This window comes from Lepidochelys kempii, chromosome 4, assembly GCF_965140265.1.
Source record: "Lepidochelys kempii isolate rLepKem1 chromosome 4, rLepKem1.hap2, whole genome shotgun sequence".
Classification (NCBI taxonomy): Eukaryota; Metazoa; Chordata; order Testudines; family Cheloniidae; genus Lepidochelys; species Lepidochelys kempii.
This window is the reverse complement of record NC_133259.1, coordinates 141,843,363-141,860,458: the sequence shown is the minus strand read 5'-3', so window position 1 is coordinate 141,860,458 and position 17,096 is coordinate 141,843,363. Positions and strand designations below refer to the sequence as shown.

Genomic DNA, 17,096 nt, shown 5'->3' with positions numbered 1-17,096 from the left:
GTTAAACAGAAATTAAAAGGAATTGTCGCAAGAATAAAATGCCTCCAAGCTTCATGGAACTTTTTAAACATACCATAACAGAGGCTCAATTAAATGTATAGCCAAAATAGAAAATGCAATAAAACACCTCGCAGATCAAAAAAATGCCACCATGGCTAAACAACAGTTGAAGAGGTTAGAGACAAAAAGGGAAACCTTTAAAAATTGGAAGTTCAATCCTACTGAGGAAAACTAAAAGGAGCTTAAATTCTGGCAACTCAAGTGTCAAAGGAAAATTAGGCATGCCAAAAAAGAATTTGAAGAGCAACTAGCAAAAGAGACAAAAACTGAGAGCTAGGGTGACCATATGTCCCAATGTTATAGAGACAGTCCCGATATGGTGCTTTGTCTTATACAGGTAAGTGGGAAAGCGGGATACCGGCAGGAAGCACAGGCAGGAATGTCTGTGAGGGGAGGGCTCCTGCCTCATACTGGGAATGAGGGGCGATCAACAGGTTATCTCAAGTGCTTATATACAAATGCACAAAGCCTTGGAAACAAGCAGGGAGAACTGGAGGTCCTGGTGATGTCAAGGAACTATGACGTGATCGGAATAACAGAGACTTGGTGGGATAACTCACATGACTGGAGTACTGTCATGGATGGTTATAAAGTGTTCAGGAAGGACAGGCAGGGCAGAAAAGGTGGGGGAGTAGCACTGTATGTAAGGGAGCAGTATGACTGCTCAGAGCTCCGGTACGAAACTGCAGAAAAACCTGAGTGTCTCTGGATTAAGTGTGTGCAACAAGAGTGATGTAGTGGTGGGAGTCTGCTATAGACCACCGGACCAGGGGGATGAGGTAGATGAGGCTTTCTTCCGGCAGCTCACGGAAGCTACTAGATCGCATGCCCTGATTCTCATGGGTGACTTTAATTTTCCTGATATCTGCTGGGAGAGCAATACAGCGGTGCATAGACAATCCAGGAAGCTTTTTGGAAAGCGTAGGGGACAATTTCCTGGCGCAAGTGCTAGAGGAGCCAACTAGGGGGGGCGCTTTTCTTGACCTGCTGCTCACAAACCGGGTAGAATTAGTGGGGGAAGCAAAAGTGGATGGGAATCTGGGAGGCAGTGACCATGAGTTGGTTGAGTTCAGGATCCTGACGCAGGGAAGAAAGGTAAGCAGCAGGATACGGACCCTGGACTTCAGGAAAGCAGACTTTGACTCCCTCAGGGAATGGATGGCCAGGACCCCCTGGGGGACTAACATGAAGGGGAAACGAGTCCAGGAGAGCTGGCTGTATTTCAAGGAATCCCTGTTGAGGTTACAGGGACAAACCATCCCGATGAGTCGAAAGAATAGTAAATATGGCAGGCGACCAGCTTGGCTTAATAGTGAAATCCTAGCGGATCTTAAACATAAAAAAGAAGCTTACAAGAAGTGGAAGGTTGAACATATGACCAGGGAAAAGTATAAAAATATTGCTCGGGCATGTAGGAATGATATCAGGAGGGCCAAATCGCACCTGGAGCTGCAGCTAGCCAGAGATGTCAAGAGTAACAAGAAGGGTTTCTTCAGGTATGTTGGCAACAAGAAGAAAGCCAAGGAAAGTGTGGGCCCCTTAATGAATGAGGGAGGCAACCTAGTGACAGAGGATGTGGAAAAAGCTAATGTACTCAATGCTTTTTTTGCCTCTGTCTTCACTAACAAGGTCAGCTCCCAGACTGCTGCGCTGGGCATCACAAAATAGGGAAGAGATGGCCAGCCCTCTGTGGAGATAGAGGTGGTTAGGGACTATTTAGAAAAGCTGGATGTGCACAAATCCATGGGGCCGGACGAGTTGCATCCGAGAGTGCTGAAGGAATTGGCGGCTGTGATTGCAGAGCCATTGGCCATTATCTTTGAAAACTCGTGGCGAACCGGGGAAGTCCCGGATGACTGGAAAAAGGCTAATGTAGTGCCAATCTTTAAAAAAGGGAAGAAGGAGGATCCTGGGAACTACAGGCCAGTCAGCCTCACCTCAGTCCCTGGAAAAATCATGGAGCAGGTCCTCAAAGAATCAATCCTGAAGCACTTGCATGAGAGGAAAGTGATCAGGAACAGCCAGCATGGATTCACCAAGGGAAGGTCATGCCTGACTAATCTAATCGCCTTCTATGATGAGATTACTGGTTCTGTGGATGAAGGGAAAGCAGTGGATGTATTGTTTCTTGACTTTAGCAAAGCTTTTGACACGGTCTCCCACAGTATTCTTGTCAGCAAGTTAAGGAAGTATGGGCTGGATGAATGCACTATAAGGTGGGTAGAAAGCTGGCTAGATTGTCGGGCTCAACGGGTAGTGATCAATGGCTCCATGTCTAGTTGGCAGCCGGTATCAAGTGGAGTGCCCCAAGGGTCGGTCCTGGGGCCGGTTTTGTTCAATATCTTCATAAATGATCTGGAGGATGGTGTGGATTGCACTCTCAGCAAATTTGCGGATGATACTAAACTGGGAGGAGTGGTAGATACGCTGGAGGGGAGGGATAGGATACAGAAGGACCTAGACAAATTGGAGGATTGGGCCAAAAGAAATCTGATGAGGTTCAATAAGGATAAGTGCAGGGTCCTGCACTTAGGATGGAAGAATCCAATGCACCGCTACAGACTAGGGACCGAATGGCTAGGCAGCAGTTCTGCGGAAAAGGACCTAGGGGTGACAGTGGACGAGAAGCTGGATATGAGTCAGCAGTGTGCCTTGTTGCCAAGAAGGCCAATGGCATTTTGGGATGTATAAGTAGGGGCATAGCGAGCAGATCGAGGGACGTGATCGTTCCCCTCTATTCGACATTGGTGAGGCCTCATCTGGAGTACTGTGTCCAGTTTTGGGCCCCACACTACAAGAAGGATGTGGATAAACTGGAGAGAGTCCAGCGAAGGGCAACAAAAATGATTAGGGGTCTAGAACACATGACTTATGAGGAGAGGCTGAGGGAGCTGGGATTGTTTAGCCTGCAGAAGAGAAGAATGAGGGGGGATTTGATAGCTGCTTTCAACTACCTGAAAGGGGGTTCCAAAGAGGATGGCTCTAGACTGTTCTCAATGGTAGCAGATGACAGAACGAGAGTAATGCTCTCAAGTTGCAATGGGCGAGGTTTAGATTGGATATTAGGAAAAACTTTTTCACTAAGAGGGTGGTGAAACACTGGAATGCGTTACCTAGGGAGGTGGTAGAATCTCCTTCCTTAGAGGTTTTTAAGGTCAGGCTTGACAAAGCCCTGGCTGGGATGATTTAACTGGGAATTGGTCCTGCTTCGAGCAGGGGGTTGGACTAGATGACCTTCTGGGGTCCCTTCCAACCCTGATATTCTATGATTCTATACAGGAGCCTATTACCTCCCACCCCCACCCCAATTTATCTGGTCATCCTACTAACAGCAAAGAATTTTAAGTACATCAGAAGCAGGAAGCCTGCCAGACTGACTGGAAGTGGGGCCACTGGATAATTGAGGTGCTAAAGGAGGCTCAAGGAAGACAAGGCCATTGCGGAGAAGCTAAATGAATTATTTACATTGGTCTTCACTGAAGATGATGTGAAGGAGATTCCCACAGCCAGGCTATTTTTGTTAGGTGACAAATCTGCAAAACTGTCCCAGACTGGAGGTGTCAATCGAGGTGGGTTTGGAACAAATTGATCAGTTAAACAGTAATAAGTCACCAAGACCAGATGGGTTTCAGAGTAGCAGCCGTGTTAGTCTGTATTCGCAAAAAGAAAAGGTTCAAGAGTTCTGAAGGAATTCATACAAGCAATTGCAGAACTAATAACCTATTGCTTAAATCAGCTTCTATACCAGATGACTGGAGAATAGCTACTGAAATGCCGATTTTTTAAAAAGGCTTCAGAGGCAATCCTGGCAATTACAGGCTAGTACGCCTAACTTCAGTACCAGGCAGATTGATTAAAACTATAGCAAAGAACAGAATTATCAGGCTCACAGATGAACATGATATGTTGGAGAAGAGTCAACTCAGCCTTTGTAGAGGGAAATCATGCCTAACCAATCTACTACAATTCTTTGAGTGTATCAACAAGCACACATACAGGTTGATCCAATTAACACAGTGCACTTGGACCTTCAGAAAAACTCTGACAAGTTCCAACACCAAAGGCTCTTATGTAAAGTAAACGGTCATGTGCTGTTCAACACATTCATAAATGACCTAAAAAAGGAGTGAACAGTGAGATGGCAAAATCTGCAAATGATACAAAATTACTCAAGATAGTCCAAAGCAGACTGGAATGAGTTACAAAGGGATCTCACAAAGCCGGGAGACTAGGCAACACAACAGCAGATGAAATTCCATGTTGATAAATGCAAAGTAATTCACACTGGAAGTCATAAGCCCAGCTACAAACACACAATGAGGGGATCTAAATTAGCTGTTACCACTCAAGAAAGCTCTTGGAGTCACTGTGGATAGTTCTCTGAAAACATCTGCTCAGCGTGCAGTGGCAGTCAAAAAAGCTAACAATGTTATTATCTTTCCTAATGTTTCCTAAATCAAAAAATGTAATGCCACTATATAAATCCATGATATGCCCACATCTTGAATGTCCATTCAGTTCTGGTCATCCCATCTCAAAAGAGATATGTTTGAACTGCAAAAAGTGCAGAGAAGGGCAGCAAAACTGATTAAGGGTATGGAACAGCTTCTGTATGAGGAGAGATTAAAAAGACTGGAACTGCTGAGTTTAGAAAAGAGATGGCTGGAGAGCTCTGCTAGAGAATGGTGTGGAAAAAGTGAATACAGAAGTGTTATTTACTCCTCCTCTTAATACAAGAACCAGGGGTCACCCAATGAAATCAATAGGCAGCAGGTTTAAAAACAAAACAAAAGGAAATACTTCTTCACACAATGCACAGTCAACCTGTGTAACACGCTGCCAGGGGACGTTGTGAAGCCCAAAATTATAACAGGGTTGAAAAAAGAATGAGAAGTTCTTGGAGGATAGGTCCAGCAATGGCTATTAGCCAAGATGGTCACGGATGCAACCTCGTGCTCTGGGTTTTGCTAGCCTCTGCCTGCCAGATAGTGGGAGTGGATGACAGGAAATGGATCACTCAACAGCACTATTCTGTTCATTCCCTCTGAAGCTCCTGGCACTGGTCGCTGTTGGAAGACAGGATATTGGGCTAAATGGACAATTAGTCTGACCCAGTATGGCTGGTCTTATTGTAAACCACTCTCAACAGGCCAAGATAACAGAAAGAAAGCTTCAATTGGCAGAATACATAACCACCAGAGGCGGTATTAAATTATTGATGAATGATCTTGAATGCAAGCTTGTCAGATTTCACAAGCTATCCAAACTGGGCATGGTCTGTGTTACAGCTAACATAGCATGTTAGACAATAGATGAGCATGTGTAGCTGTAGCTGTGTAGGAGAAGGCGGGTGTGTAGGAGAAGGCGGGTGGTGGTGGTCGGGGACTCTCTTCTCCGGGGGACTGAGTCATCTATCTGCTGCCCTGACCGGGAAAACCGAGAAGTCTGATGCTTGCCAGGGGCTAAGATTCGCGATGTGACGGAGAGACTGCCGAGACTCATCAAGCCCTCGGATCGCTACCCCTTCCTGCTTCTCCACGTGGGCACCAATGATACTGCCAAGAATGACCTTGAGCAGATCACTGCGGACTATGTGGCTCTAGGAAGAAGGATAAAGGAGTTGGAGGCGCAAGTGGTGTTCTCGTCCATCCTCCCCGTGGAAGGAAAAGGCCTAGGTAGGGACCGTCGAATCGTGGAAGTCAACGAATGGCTACGCAGGTGGTGTCGGTGAGAAGGCTTTGGATTCTTTGACCATGGGATGGTGTTCCATGAAGGAGGAGTGCTGGGCAGAGACGGGCTCCATCTTACGAAGAGAGGGAAGAGCATCTTTGCCAGCAGGCTGGCTAACCTAGTGAGGAGGGCTTTAAACTAGGTTCACCGGGGGAAGGAGACCAAAGCCCTGAGGTAAGTGGGAAAGCGGGATACTGGGAGGAAGCACAGGCAGGAATGTCTGTGAGGGGAGGGCTCCTGCCTCATACTGGGAATGAGGGGCGATCAACAGGTTATCTCAAGTGCTTATATACAAATGCACAAAGCCTTGGAAACAAGCAGGGAGAACTGGAGGTCCTGGTGATGTCAAGGAACTATGACGTGATCGGAATAACAGAGACTTGGTGGGATAACTCACATGACTGGAGTACTGTCATGGATGGTTATAAAGTGTTCAGGAAGGACAGGCAGGGCAGAAAAGGTGGGGGAGTAGCACTGTATGTTAGGGAGCAGTATGACTGCTCAGAGCTCCGGTACGAAACTGCAGAAAAACCTGAGTGTCTCTGGATTAAGTGTGTGCAACAAGGGTGATGTAGTGGTGGGAGTCTGCTATAGACCACCGGACCAGGGGGATGAGGTAGATGAGGCTTTCTTCCGGCAGCTCACGGAAGCTACTAGATCGCATGCCCTGATTCTCATGGGTGACTTTAATTTTCCTGATATCTGCTGGGAGAGCAATACAGCGGTGCATAGACAATCCAGGAAGCTTTTTGGAAAGCGTAGGGGACAATTTCCTGGCGCAAGTGCTAGAGGAGCCAACTAGGGGGGGCGCTTTTCTTGACCTGCTGCTCACAAACCGGGTAGAATTAGTGGGGGAAGCAAAAGTGGATGGGAATCTGGGAGGCAGTGACCATGAGTTGGTTGAGTTCAGGATCCTGACGCAGGGAAGAAAGGTAAGCAGCAGGATACAGACCCTGGACTTCAGGAAAGCAGACTTCGACTCCCTCAGGGAACGGATGGCCAGGATCCCCTAGGGGACTAACTTGAAGGGGAAAGGAGTCCAGGAGAGCTGGCTGTATTTCAAGGAATCCCTGTTGAGGTTACAGGGACAAACCATCAAGTCTGAGGAACGGGGGGCAGGGGGTAAGGAAAAAACAAGGGGAAATAGGTTACCTTGCATAATGACTTAGCCACTCCCAGTCTCTATTCAAGCCTAAGTTAATTGTATCCAATTTGCAAATGAATTCCAATTCAGCAGTCTCTCGCTGGAGTCTGGTTTTGAAGTTTTTCTGTTGTAATATAGCAACTTTCAACTTGTTTTTTCCTTCCCCCCCCCCCCCCCGTTCCTCAGACGTTCTTGTTAAACCCTGGATTTGTGCTGGAAATGGCCCACCTTGATTATCATACACATTGTAAGGAGAGTGATCACTTTAGATAAGCTATTACCAGCAGGAGAATGGGGTGGGGGGAGAGAAAACCTTTTGTAGTGATAAACACCCATTTTTTCATGGTTTGGGTGTATAAAAACATCTTCTGTATTTTCCACAGTATGCATCCGATGAAATGAGCTGTAGCTCACGAAAGCTTATGCTCAAATAAATTGGTTAGTCGCTAAGGTGCCACAAGTACTCCTTTTCTTTTTGCGAATACAGACTAACACGGCTGTTACTCTGAAACCTGTCATAGGAGTTCAAAGGGAGCCCACAAGCCTCACCAGGAGCTGAACATGCTCTGGGGGTGCAATGAGATAGGTTATTTTTGCAGTGGAGATTTGGACAGAGATGAGAGGTAGGTGTGTGTCAGGGAGACCAGAGAGGAGGAATTTGCTGTGGTGGAGGTGCGGATGTCCAATGCCAGGACCGGAGTTTGGCTGTGTGGATGGAGAGGAGTGGATGGAATCTCGGAGATACAGCAGGGCTCAGTTTAGTGACGGAATCTGATCAGGGATGGAAGATGTTCTTCAGGAAACCTAGAGAGCAGAGGGGCTCCAAGTCCACATTGACACCCCTGGCTCCAAGCGGTGGCAGGACATATTGTACTCCTGACAGCGAGATGTAAAAGTGAGGGCCTCGCCATGTACCATCACTGCATATCTTATAGGTTCTTCTGGCAGAAGCAGGTTTCCAGTTCTGGTTGTGACGGTGCACCCCATAATGCTTTATGGGAATATGCTTATGAATGTAACATATCTCTGTAAAGGTTATGATCTACTAAATATATTCATCCTATTTGTATGCATGTATCATTTTTGTATTCAAAGTTATGAATATTGGCTATGTACTTGTTTAATTTTAAGTAGCTTCAGTGAAGCAGTTGGTCAGAGCTTCCTGAGAAAAGACTATTCTCAGTAAGTGCCCAATCAAGAAACACTTAAGCCAACAATGAACTTGGAGACGCCAATCCACATCTGAACTTTCCCAGGAATGTGGCCTGGCTGGTAAGGAATTCAGTCATGCATGGACATGTGACTTGCCCATGTGACTCCAAAACTCCATCTTTGAGCTGAATTCTGGATAGGAGAGAGGAGGGGGACCACCCACAAGAGAAAGTCTATTTAAGCCCCTGAAAACCTCTCCATTTTGTCTTCAGCTGGCTCAAGAGATAGCCTCTCCACACCCAAAGGTTACCTAAAAGAGACTGGAACAAAGGACAATAACCACAGGGGTGGGAGCGATTGCTGGACCCAGACAAGAAGGAGACTAGTCTGTAAAAGAAGCTTACTGGATCATCTCTGAGGGTGAGATTTCAGCAGTAATCATTCTTACTGTATTAGGCATAGACTTCTTTGTTTTATTTTATTTTGTCTAGTAATTTACTTTGTTCTGTCTGTCATTACTTGGAACCACTTGAATCCTACTTTTTGTATTTAATAAAATCACTTTTTACTTATTAATTAACCCAGAGTATGTACTAATACCTGGGGGGTGGGAGGGGCGGGGCGGGCAAACAGCTCCATCAGTGCTACAGAGGGCAAACAATTTATGAGTTTACCCTACATAAGCTTTATACAGGGTAAAACAGATTTATCTGGGGTTTGGACGCCATTGGGAGTGGGCATCTGAGTGCTGGAAACAGAAACACTTCTTAAACTGTTTTCAGTTAAGCCTGCAGCTGTTAGGGGACATGGTTCAGACCTGGGTCTGGGTTTGCAGCAGGCTAGCGTATCTGGCTCAAACCAGGCAGGGCACTGAAGTCTCAAGCTGCCAGGGGAAACAGGCTCAAGGGTAGTCTCAGCACATCAGTTGGCAGTTCCCAAGGGGTTTCTGTGATCCAACCCATCACACTGGTGTCCTGGCCAGATAAGGGTAATTACTTTTTACCTCCTCCTGAGAGTGGCAGACACCCTCGGACTGGCAGGCAGCTTTCACTTTGCACAGAAACTGCCAAGTGCCTGCGAGGCCATCCCCTTCCTTCTGCATTGTGGGAGCCCTGCGGATCGTACCTTGCAGACTCTGGCCACACGTGGGACCCTCACTTGTTCATAGAAGTCGTACTCTCTGGCTGTCTCCGTGAAGAAGAAATAGATTTTGTCATTCTCTCCACTCTCGCCCCCTCTCAAGAAAGTGGAGCCCACAAAGACTGGGTCTATGGATACAGGTGAAAGACCATCACAACAGGAAATGAACTATCAGAGCTTCAAATGCTGAACAAGCAGATCCCCCCCCCCCCCCCCCACACGTGACTACTACTGTTCCTGGGCAAAGGGCCAGTATATTGATATCATCCCTACCTGCCATGGACACTGCTTTTTTTGCCTCTGTCTTCACGAACAAGGTCAGCTCCCAGATTGCTGCACTGGGCAGCACAGCATGAGGAGGAGGTGACCTGCGCTCCGTGGAGAAAGAAGTGGTTTGGGACTATTTAGAAAAGCTGGACGTGCAAAAGTCCATGGCGCTGGATGCATTGCATCCAAGAGTGCTAAAGGAGTTGGCGGATGTGATTGCAGAGCCACTGGCCATTGGCCATTATCTTTGAAAACTCATGGCGATCAGGAGAAGTCCCGGACGACTAGAAAAAGGCTAATGTAGTGCTCATCTTTAAAAAAGGGAAGAAGGAGGATCCTGGGAACTACAGGCCAGTCAGCCTCACCTCAGTCCCTGGAAAAATCATGGAGCAGGTCCTCAAGGAATCAATTCTGAAGCACTGAAGGAGAGGAAAGTGATCAGGAAGAGTCAGCATGGATTCACCAAGGGCAAGTCATGCTTGACTAATCTAATTGCCTTCTATGACGAGATAACTGGCTCTGTGGATGAAGGGAAAGCAGTGGACGTGTTGTTCCTTGACTTTAGCAAAGCTTTTGACATGGTCTCCCACAGTATTCTTGCCAGCACGTTAAAAAAAGTATGGATTGGATGAATGGACGATAAGGTGGATAGAAAGCTGGCTAGATTGTTGGGCTCAACGGGTAGTGATCAATGGCTCCATGTCTAGTTGGCAGCCGGTATCAAGTGAAGTGCCCCAGGGGTTGGTTCTGGGGCCAGTTTTGTTCAATATCTTCATAAATGATCTGGAGGATGGTGTGGATTGCACCCTCAGCAAGTTTGCAGATGACACTAAACTGGGAGGAGAGGTAGTTATGCTGGAGGGTAGGGATAGGATACAGTGGGACCTAGACAAATTGGAGGATTGGGCCAAAAGAAATCTGATGAGGTTCAACAAGGACAAGTGCAGAGTCCTGCACTTAGGACGGAAGAATCCAATGCACCGCTACAGACTAGGGACCGAATGGCTTGGCAGCAGTTCTGCGGAAAAGGACCTAGGGGTTACAGTGGACGAGAAGCTGGATATGAGTCAACAGTGTGCCCTTGTTGCCAAGAAGGCCAATGGCATTTTGGGATGTATAAGTAGGGGCATTGCCAGCAGATCGAGGGACGTGATCGTTCCCCTCTATCGGACACTGGTGAGGCCTCATCTGGAGTACTGTGTCCAGTTTTGGGCCCCACACTACAAGAAGGATATGGAAAAATTGGAGAGAATCCAGTGGAGGGCAACAAAAATGATGAGGGGACTGGAACACATGACTTATGAGGAGAGGCTGAGGGAACTGGGGATGTTTAGTCTACGGAAGAGAAGAATGAGGGGGGATTTGATAGCTGCTTTCAACTACCTGAAAGGGGGTTCCAAAGAGGATGGCTCTAGACTGTTCTCAGTGGTAGCAGATGACAGAACGAGGAGTAATGGTCTCAAGTTGCAGTGGGGGAGGTTTAGGTTGGATATTAGGAAAAACTTTTTCCCTAGGAGGGTGGTGAAACACTGGAATGCGTTACCTAGGGAGGTGGTGGAATCTCCTTCCTTAAAAGTTTTTAAGGTCAGACTTGACAAAGCCCTGGCTGGGATGATTTAATTGGGGATTGGTCCTGCTTTGAGCAGGGGGTTGGACTCGATGACCTCCTGAGGTCCCTTCCAACCCTGATATTCTATGACACTCTCAGGGGCCAAGAGGAGGCAGGATTCACTTGGCATCTTCTCTTTATGTCATCGGCCATTGATGGTCTCAAAAATTCCCACCCCCGTCCCCCTCAGAAACATTCATCTCCCCCCTTCTCTCTGTCCTCAGATCCCTTAGAGACTTAACATGGGCAGAATCTTGGACCCTGGACTTCAGAAAAGCAGACTTTGACTCCCTCAAGGAACTGATGGCCAGGATCCATGGGAGAACAAACAAGAGGGGGTAAGTGGTCCAGGAGAGCTGGCTGTATTTTAAAGAATCCTTACTGACATTGCAGGAACAAACCATTCTGATGCGTCGAAAGAATAGTAAATATGGCAGGCAACCAGCTTGGCTTAACAGTGAAATCCTTGCTGATCTTAAACACAAAAAAGAAGCTTACAAGAAGTGGAAGATGGGACAAATGACCAGGGAGGTGTATAAAAATATTGCTCAGGCATACAGGAGTGAAATCAGGAAGGCCAAATCACACCTGGAGTTGCAGCTAGCAAGAGATGTTAAGAGTAACAAGAAGGGTTTCTTCAGGCATGTTAGCAACAAGAAGAAAGTCAAGGAAAGTGCAGGCCCCTTACTGAATGAGGGTGGCAACCTAGTGACAGAGGATGTGGAAAAAGCTAATGTACTCAATGCTTTTTTTGCCTCTGTTTTCACTAACAAGGTCAGCTCCCAGACTGCTGCACTGGGCAGTACAGCATGGGGAGGAGGTGACCAGCCCTCTGTGGAGAAAGAAGTGGTTCGGGACTATTTAGAAAAGCTGGACATGCACAAGTCCATGGCGCCGGATGCATTGCATCTGAGAGTGCTAAAGGAGTTGGCGGATGTGATTGCAGAGCCACTGGCCATTGGCCATTATCTTTGAAAACTCATGGCGATCGGGGGAAGTCCCGGACGACTGGAAAAAGGCTAATGTAGTTCCCATCTTTAAAAAAGGGAAGGAGGAGGATCCTGGGAACTACAGGCCAGTCAGCCTCACCTCAGTCCCTGGAAAAATCATGGAGCAGGTCCTCAAGGAATCAATTCTGAAGCACTGAAGGAGAGGAAAGTGATCAGGAAGAGTCAGCATGGATTCACCAAGGGCAAGTCATGCTTGACTAATCTAATTGCCTTCTATGACGAGATAACTGGCTCTGTGGATGAAGGGAAAGCAGTGGACTTGTTGTTCCTTGACTTTAGCAAAGCTTTTGACACGGTCTCCCACAGTATTCTTGCCAGCAACTTAAAGTAGTATGGGCCGGATGAATGGACTATAAGGTGGATAGAAAGCTGGATAGATCATCGGGCTCAACGGGAAGTGATCAACGGCTCCATGTCTAGTTGGCAGCCGGTATCAAGCGGAGTGCCCCAAGGGTCAGTCCTGGGGCCGGTTTTCTTCAATATCTTCATTATTGATCTGAAGAATGGCGTGGACTGCACCCTCAGCAAGTTTGCAGATGACACTAAACTGGGAGGAGTGGTAGATATACTGGAGGGTAGGGATAGGATACAGAGGGCCCTAGACAAATTAAAGGATTGGGCCAAAAGAAATCTGATGGAGGTTCAACAAGGACAAGTGCAGAGTCCTGCACTTAGGACAGAAGAATCCCATGCACTGCTTCAGACTAGGGACCAAATGGCTTGGCAGCAGTTCTGAAGGAAAGGACCTAGGGGTTACAGTGGATGAGAAGCTAGATATGAGTCAACAGTGTGCCCTTGTTGCCAAGAAGGCTAATGGCATTTTGGGCTGTATAAGTAGGGGCATTGCCAGCAGATCGAGGGACGTGATCGTTCCCCTCTATTCGGTATTGGTCAGGCGTCATGTGGAGTACGGTGTCCAGTTTTGGGCACCCTACTACAGAAAGGATGTGGAAAAATTGGAAAGAGTCCAGCAGAGGGCAACAAAAATTATTAGGGGACTGGAACACATGATTTATGAGGAGAGGCTGAGGGAACTGGGATTGTTTAGTCTGCAGAAGAGAAGAATGAGGGGGAATTTGATACCTGCTTTCAACTCCCTGAAAGCGGGTTCCAAAGAGGATGGCTCTAGACTGTTCTCAGTGGTAGCAGATGACAGAACGAGGAGTAATGGTGTCAAGTTGCAGTGGGGGAGGTTTAGGTTGGATATTAGGAAAAACTTTTTCCCCAGGAGGGTGGTGTAACATTGGAATGGGTTACCTAGGGAGGTGGTGGAATCTCCTTCCTTAGAGATTTTTAAGGTCAGGCTTGACAAAGCCCTGGCTGGGATGATATAGTTGGGGATTGGTTCTGCTTTGAGCAGGAGGTTGGACTAGATGACGTCCTGAAGTCCCTTCTAACCCTGATATTCTGATTCTATGATCTCCATTGGTCACTCACCATTCAGCCAGGTCACTGAGATCTCTGTCCGGATGCGCTCCTCAAGGTTTCCTGTTGCTCTGGAGATGATGGGCTGTGTCCCCAGGAAGTTGCTGACAGTGGCAGCATACAGGACACCATCTAGAGGAAGGTCCAAGATGTGACAGGTGTGAAAGACACAGAAGACCAATGTGCAATTCAGGGAAAGAGATGGGGGAGGGGAAAGGAGTACACCATGGCCAGGCTGTAATGCAGAGCTGTGCCTGAACCAATAAGGAAAATGTGGCTAATCGGGCCTTGATGTAACATCTGGATGGCAAGGAGAGGCTGGATTTTACTCCATTTTCCACCCAGGTTCATCAGCAGCTAGTTTAGAATGCTAGTGACTACCACTTGTGGCCTCGGTGCTAACCCAGTCTCATGGCACCATTCTCCAGTTGGAGATGGAAGGGAATCTTCCTAACCAAGTCAGCCACTGCACTCTGCCTGGCTCCCCATGGCTCAAGCACAGGCAAGACGAGGACCAGGTTTGGGAGATTCTAGGTCATGGGGACACCCTGGGCCTTGGTAGCCTCAGTCCGGGATGCTCAGGTCAATGTATTTAAATAGCGTTCACTTTCAAACACTAAATGGCTCAAGGTGGTGCAGACCTCATGTGGCCTGTGCCAGCTCCTGGACTGGGCAGCAGCAGATGCCGCTCTGTGATGTGCACAGTGTAATTTGTATCCCTCTCCAGCTCCGGGTCGGGACATGGATTATGGCGTTTTACACATAGGTCACCGGTTTCATTCAGAGATAGATAGTAATCCCAGGAAGTCATTGCCCCCATGTGGTGACTCTGGGGAATGGAGGGCTGGTGCTTCTGTCCAGTTCCTAATAGACAGATGTCCACATTGCAACTGTAACTAACCGGCCCTGCAAGCAGTCTCCGCAGAGGAGGCCAAGGTCTGAAATCCCTTTACACCTGGATGGTGAGGGAAGCTTGTTCGCTTGCTGCTGCTACCCCCAACATGCTTCTTCCTTCCAGAGCCGCAGTCTTGCTCCCTGCACTGAGTTCCAGACCAAACCAAAATGCCGCTGACACTGTGACAAACGTACCGACCATTACGGCTGCTGACTGTTGCGTAGGCTCAAAGGGGCATTTCCCCCGGCCACTTTCCTGCCGCTCCACACTGCTGAAATTGGCCACTTTCTGCAATAAAAGCAGAGAAAGTTCAGCCACCCCATTTGGGTTTGGGGAGGGGCTAACAGACACCACCCCCCATGCAGGCTGTCTGGGGTGGGACAGGCTGATGTTAAGCTGGATTGTGTGGACTCTCAATGGTGGAAGCCCCAGGACTTGTCCCCTCCCTTGTTTAACTTGTTACTGCAGCCAAGACAGCATTTATTTTTTGCTGAAGTACTTCGTTACAAAGGCCGTTAACCACTCACTGGAGGCCCCAATCCTTCCCTGGGTTCCTGCCTTACTACCACCCCACTCAGGACTGGAAATTTAATATATGGAGGGAATGTTCTGTGGTTAAAACACTGCCTGGGGCCTCAGGAGGGTTCAACCCCTGGTTCTGACACAGACTCCTGGCATGACCTTGGGCAACTCACTTCTTCTGCAAAATGGGGATACTACTTCCATAGCTCACCAAGAGGCTGAGGGTGTATTCCTTATGGCCTCTGAGAGCTCGAACCAGGGTGATGAAGCCACAGAAAAGCCTCTCATTAGCTTTAGGTTCATCCTTCCTGATCTCTGCCCATTTCCCCAAGCAGGCAACACTGGACTCTTCTCCTGGCCCATTCAACCCTCCCTTTACTCCCTCCCCCTTTCCCAACAGGCACTGAGCCCTTACAATGAAGCCGCACTGTGGATCAAAAGCAAAGGTCCCGCAGGTATAGAGGTGGCTCTCATCAGCAAACTCCAGAATGCGGATGTAATTATGACACTCTGCCTGCAGGGACAGAGCAAATAGTCATGACACAGGCACTGTGAAAAGCACAACCAGCCACTGATGTCAAGGATTGAGTGCAAGAGGAGAGGAGCGCATAGGCGCCGACTCCGTGGATGCTCTGGGGCTGGAGCATCCAAGGGGAAAAATTAGTGGGTGCTCTTCACGCACCAGCAGCCAAGGTCCCTGCCCCCCCCCCCGCCTCCTCCCAGCTCCTCCCTCCCTCCCAGAGCTTGCTGCCACCAAACAGCTGTAGCAAGCGCTGTGAGGGAGTGGGGAGGAGCAGGAACGTGGTGGGGATATGGGGAAGGAGTCGAATAGGGGCAGGGAGGGGGCAGGGACAGGGTTGGAATGGGGGCGGAGACTTTGGGGAAGGGGTTGGAATGGGGGCGGGAGAGGGTGCGGCAGGGGTGGAGTCGGGCAGGGCCGGGGGCATCAAGCACCCAACGGCTCCAGAAGAAGTTGGCGCCTATGGAGGAGCAGACCCCTCTTACTCACGTAAGTAGTAATTGCAGGGAAGGCCCTCACAGCCATTTCAGTAGGTGACATCACTACTCAATTCCAAGCAGTAACTGACAACATGCTGGGAACACTGTGTGAATGTGTCATGCCCATGAGTATGCCCGACTTTTCAGCCAGCAGAGCCAGAAGAAGCACCTAAGAGAATCTTTACCATGAAGGACAGACCATGAAATCATAGAAATGCAGGGCTGGAAGGGACCTTGAGAAGTCATGAAGTTCTATCCCCTGCACTGAGGCAGAACCAAGTAAACCTAGAACATCCCTGACAGGTGTCTGGCCAACCTATTCTTAGAAGCCTCCAGTGATGGAGGTTCCACAACTCAGACTCAAAGGTCAGAAGGAACCATCATGATCATGTAATCTAACCTCCTGCACATCACAGGCCACAGAACTCCACCCTCCCATTCCTGTAATAGTTCCTTCACCTTTCCCTGACTTACTGAAGTCCTCAAATCGTGGTTTAAAGATTTCAAATTACAGAGAATCCACCTCCATTGGAAGCCTGTTCCAGAGCTTAACTACCTTTATCATTAGAAAGTTTTTCCTAATACAGTAGAACACTGTTTAATCATCTTTCTGTATTAACTGAACCGAGCCCCTCCGCCGGGGCTTGACAGTACAAGCCCTGCCCATTCTCCTGATTATCCAAATTTTTGATTATGCGATCAGGCCCTGGTCCCAAGTAGATCGGATAAATGGGGTTCCCCTGTACCAAACTGAAATCTCCCTTGTTGCAGATTAAGCCGTTTACTTCTTCTCCTACCTGTAGTGGACATGGAGAACAATTGATCACTGTCCTCTTTACAACAACCCTTAACATAAGAACAGCCATACTGGGTCAGACCAATGGTCCTTCTAGCCCAGTATCCTGTCTTCCAACAGTGGCCAATGCCAGGTGCTTCAGAGGGAATGAACAGAACAGGTAATCAAGTCATCCATCCCTTGTCACCCATTCCTAGCTTCTGGCAAACAGAGGGTAGGGACACTTCAGACCATGGTTTTGCATCCCTGCCACATTGGCTAATAGCCATTGATGGGCCTATCCTCCATGGCCTTATCTAGTTCTTTTTTGAACCCTGTTATAGTCTTGGCCTTCACAACATCGTGTG

The 17,096-nt window shown here is 48.0% G+C and overlaps 1 protein-coding gene across 2 annotated transcripts in view; it reads right to left on the bottom strand.

Annotated features, from left to right (window-relative positions):
* Window positions 1–17,096, bottom strand: part of SEMA4F (ssemaphorin 4F) — a 143,275-nt gene that overhangs the window by 33,351 nt on the left and 92,828 nt on the right. For both annotated transcript variants that reach the window (XM_073343166.1, XM_073343167.1), the window contains exons 4-7: window positions 15,370–15,464; window positions 14,627–14,720; window positions 13,550–13,669; window positions 9,212–9,354 (exon numbers count right to left, since the gene is read on the bottom strand). In XM_073343166.1, coding sequence (XP_073199267.1) covers window positions 9,212–9,354; window positions 13,550–13,669; window positions 14,627–14,720; window positions 15,370–15,464 — 452 coding nt within the window. The remainder of the gene's footprint in view (window positions 1–9,211; window positions 9,355–13,549; window positions 13,670–14,626; window positions 14,721–15,369; window positions 15,465–17,096) is intronic.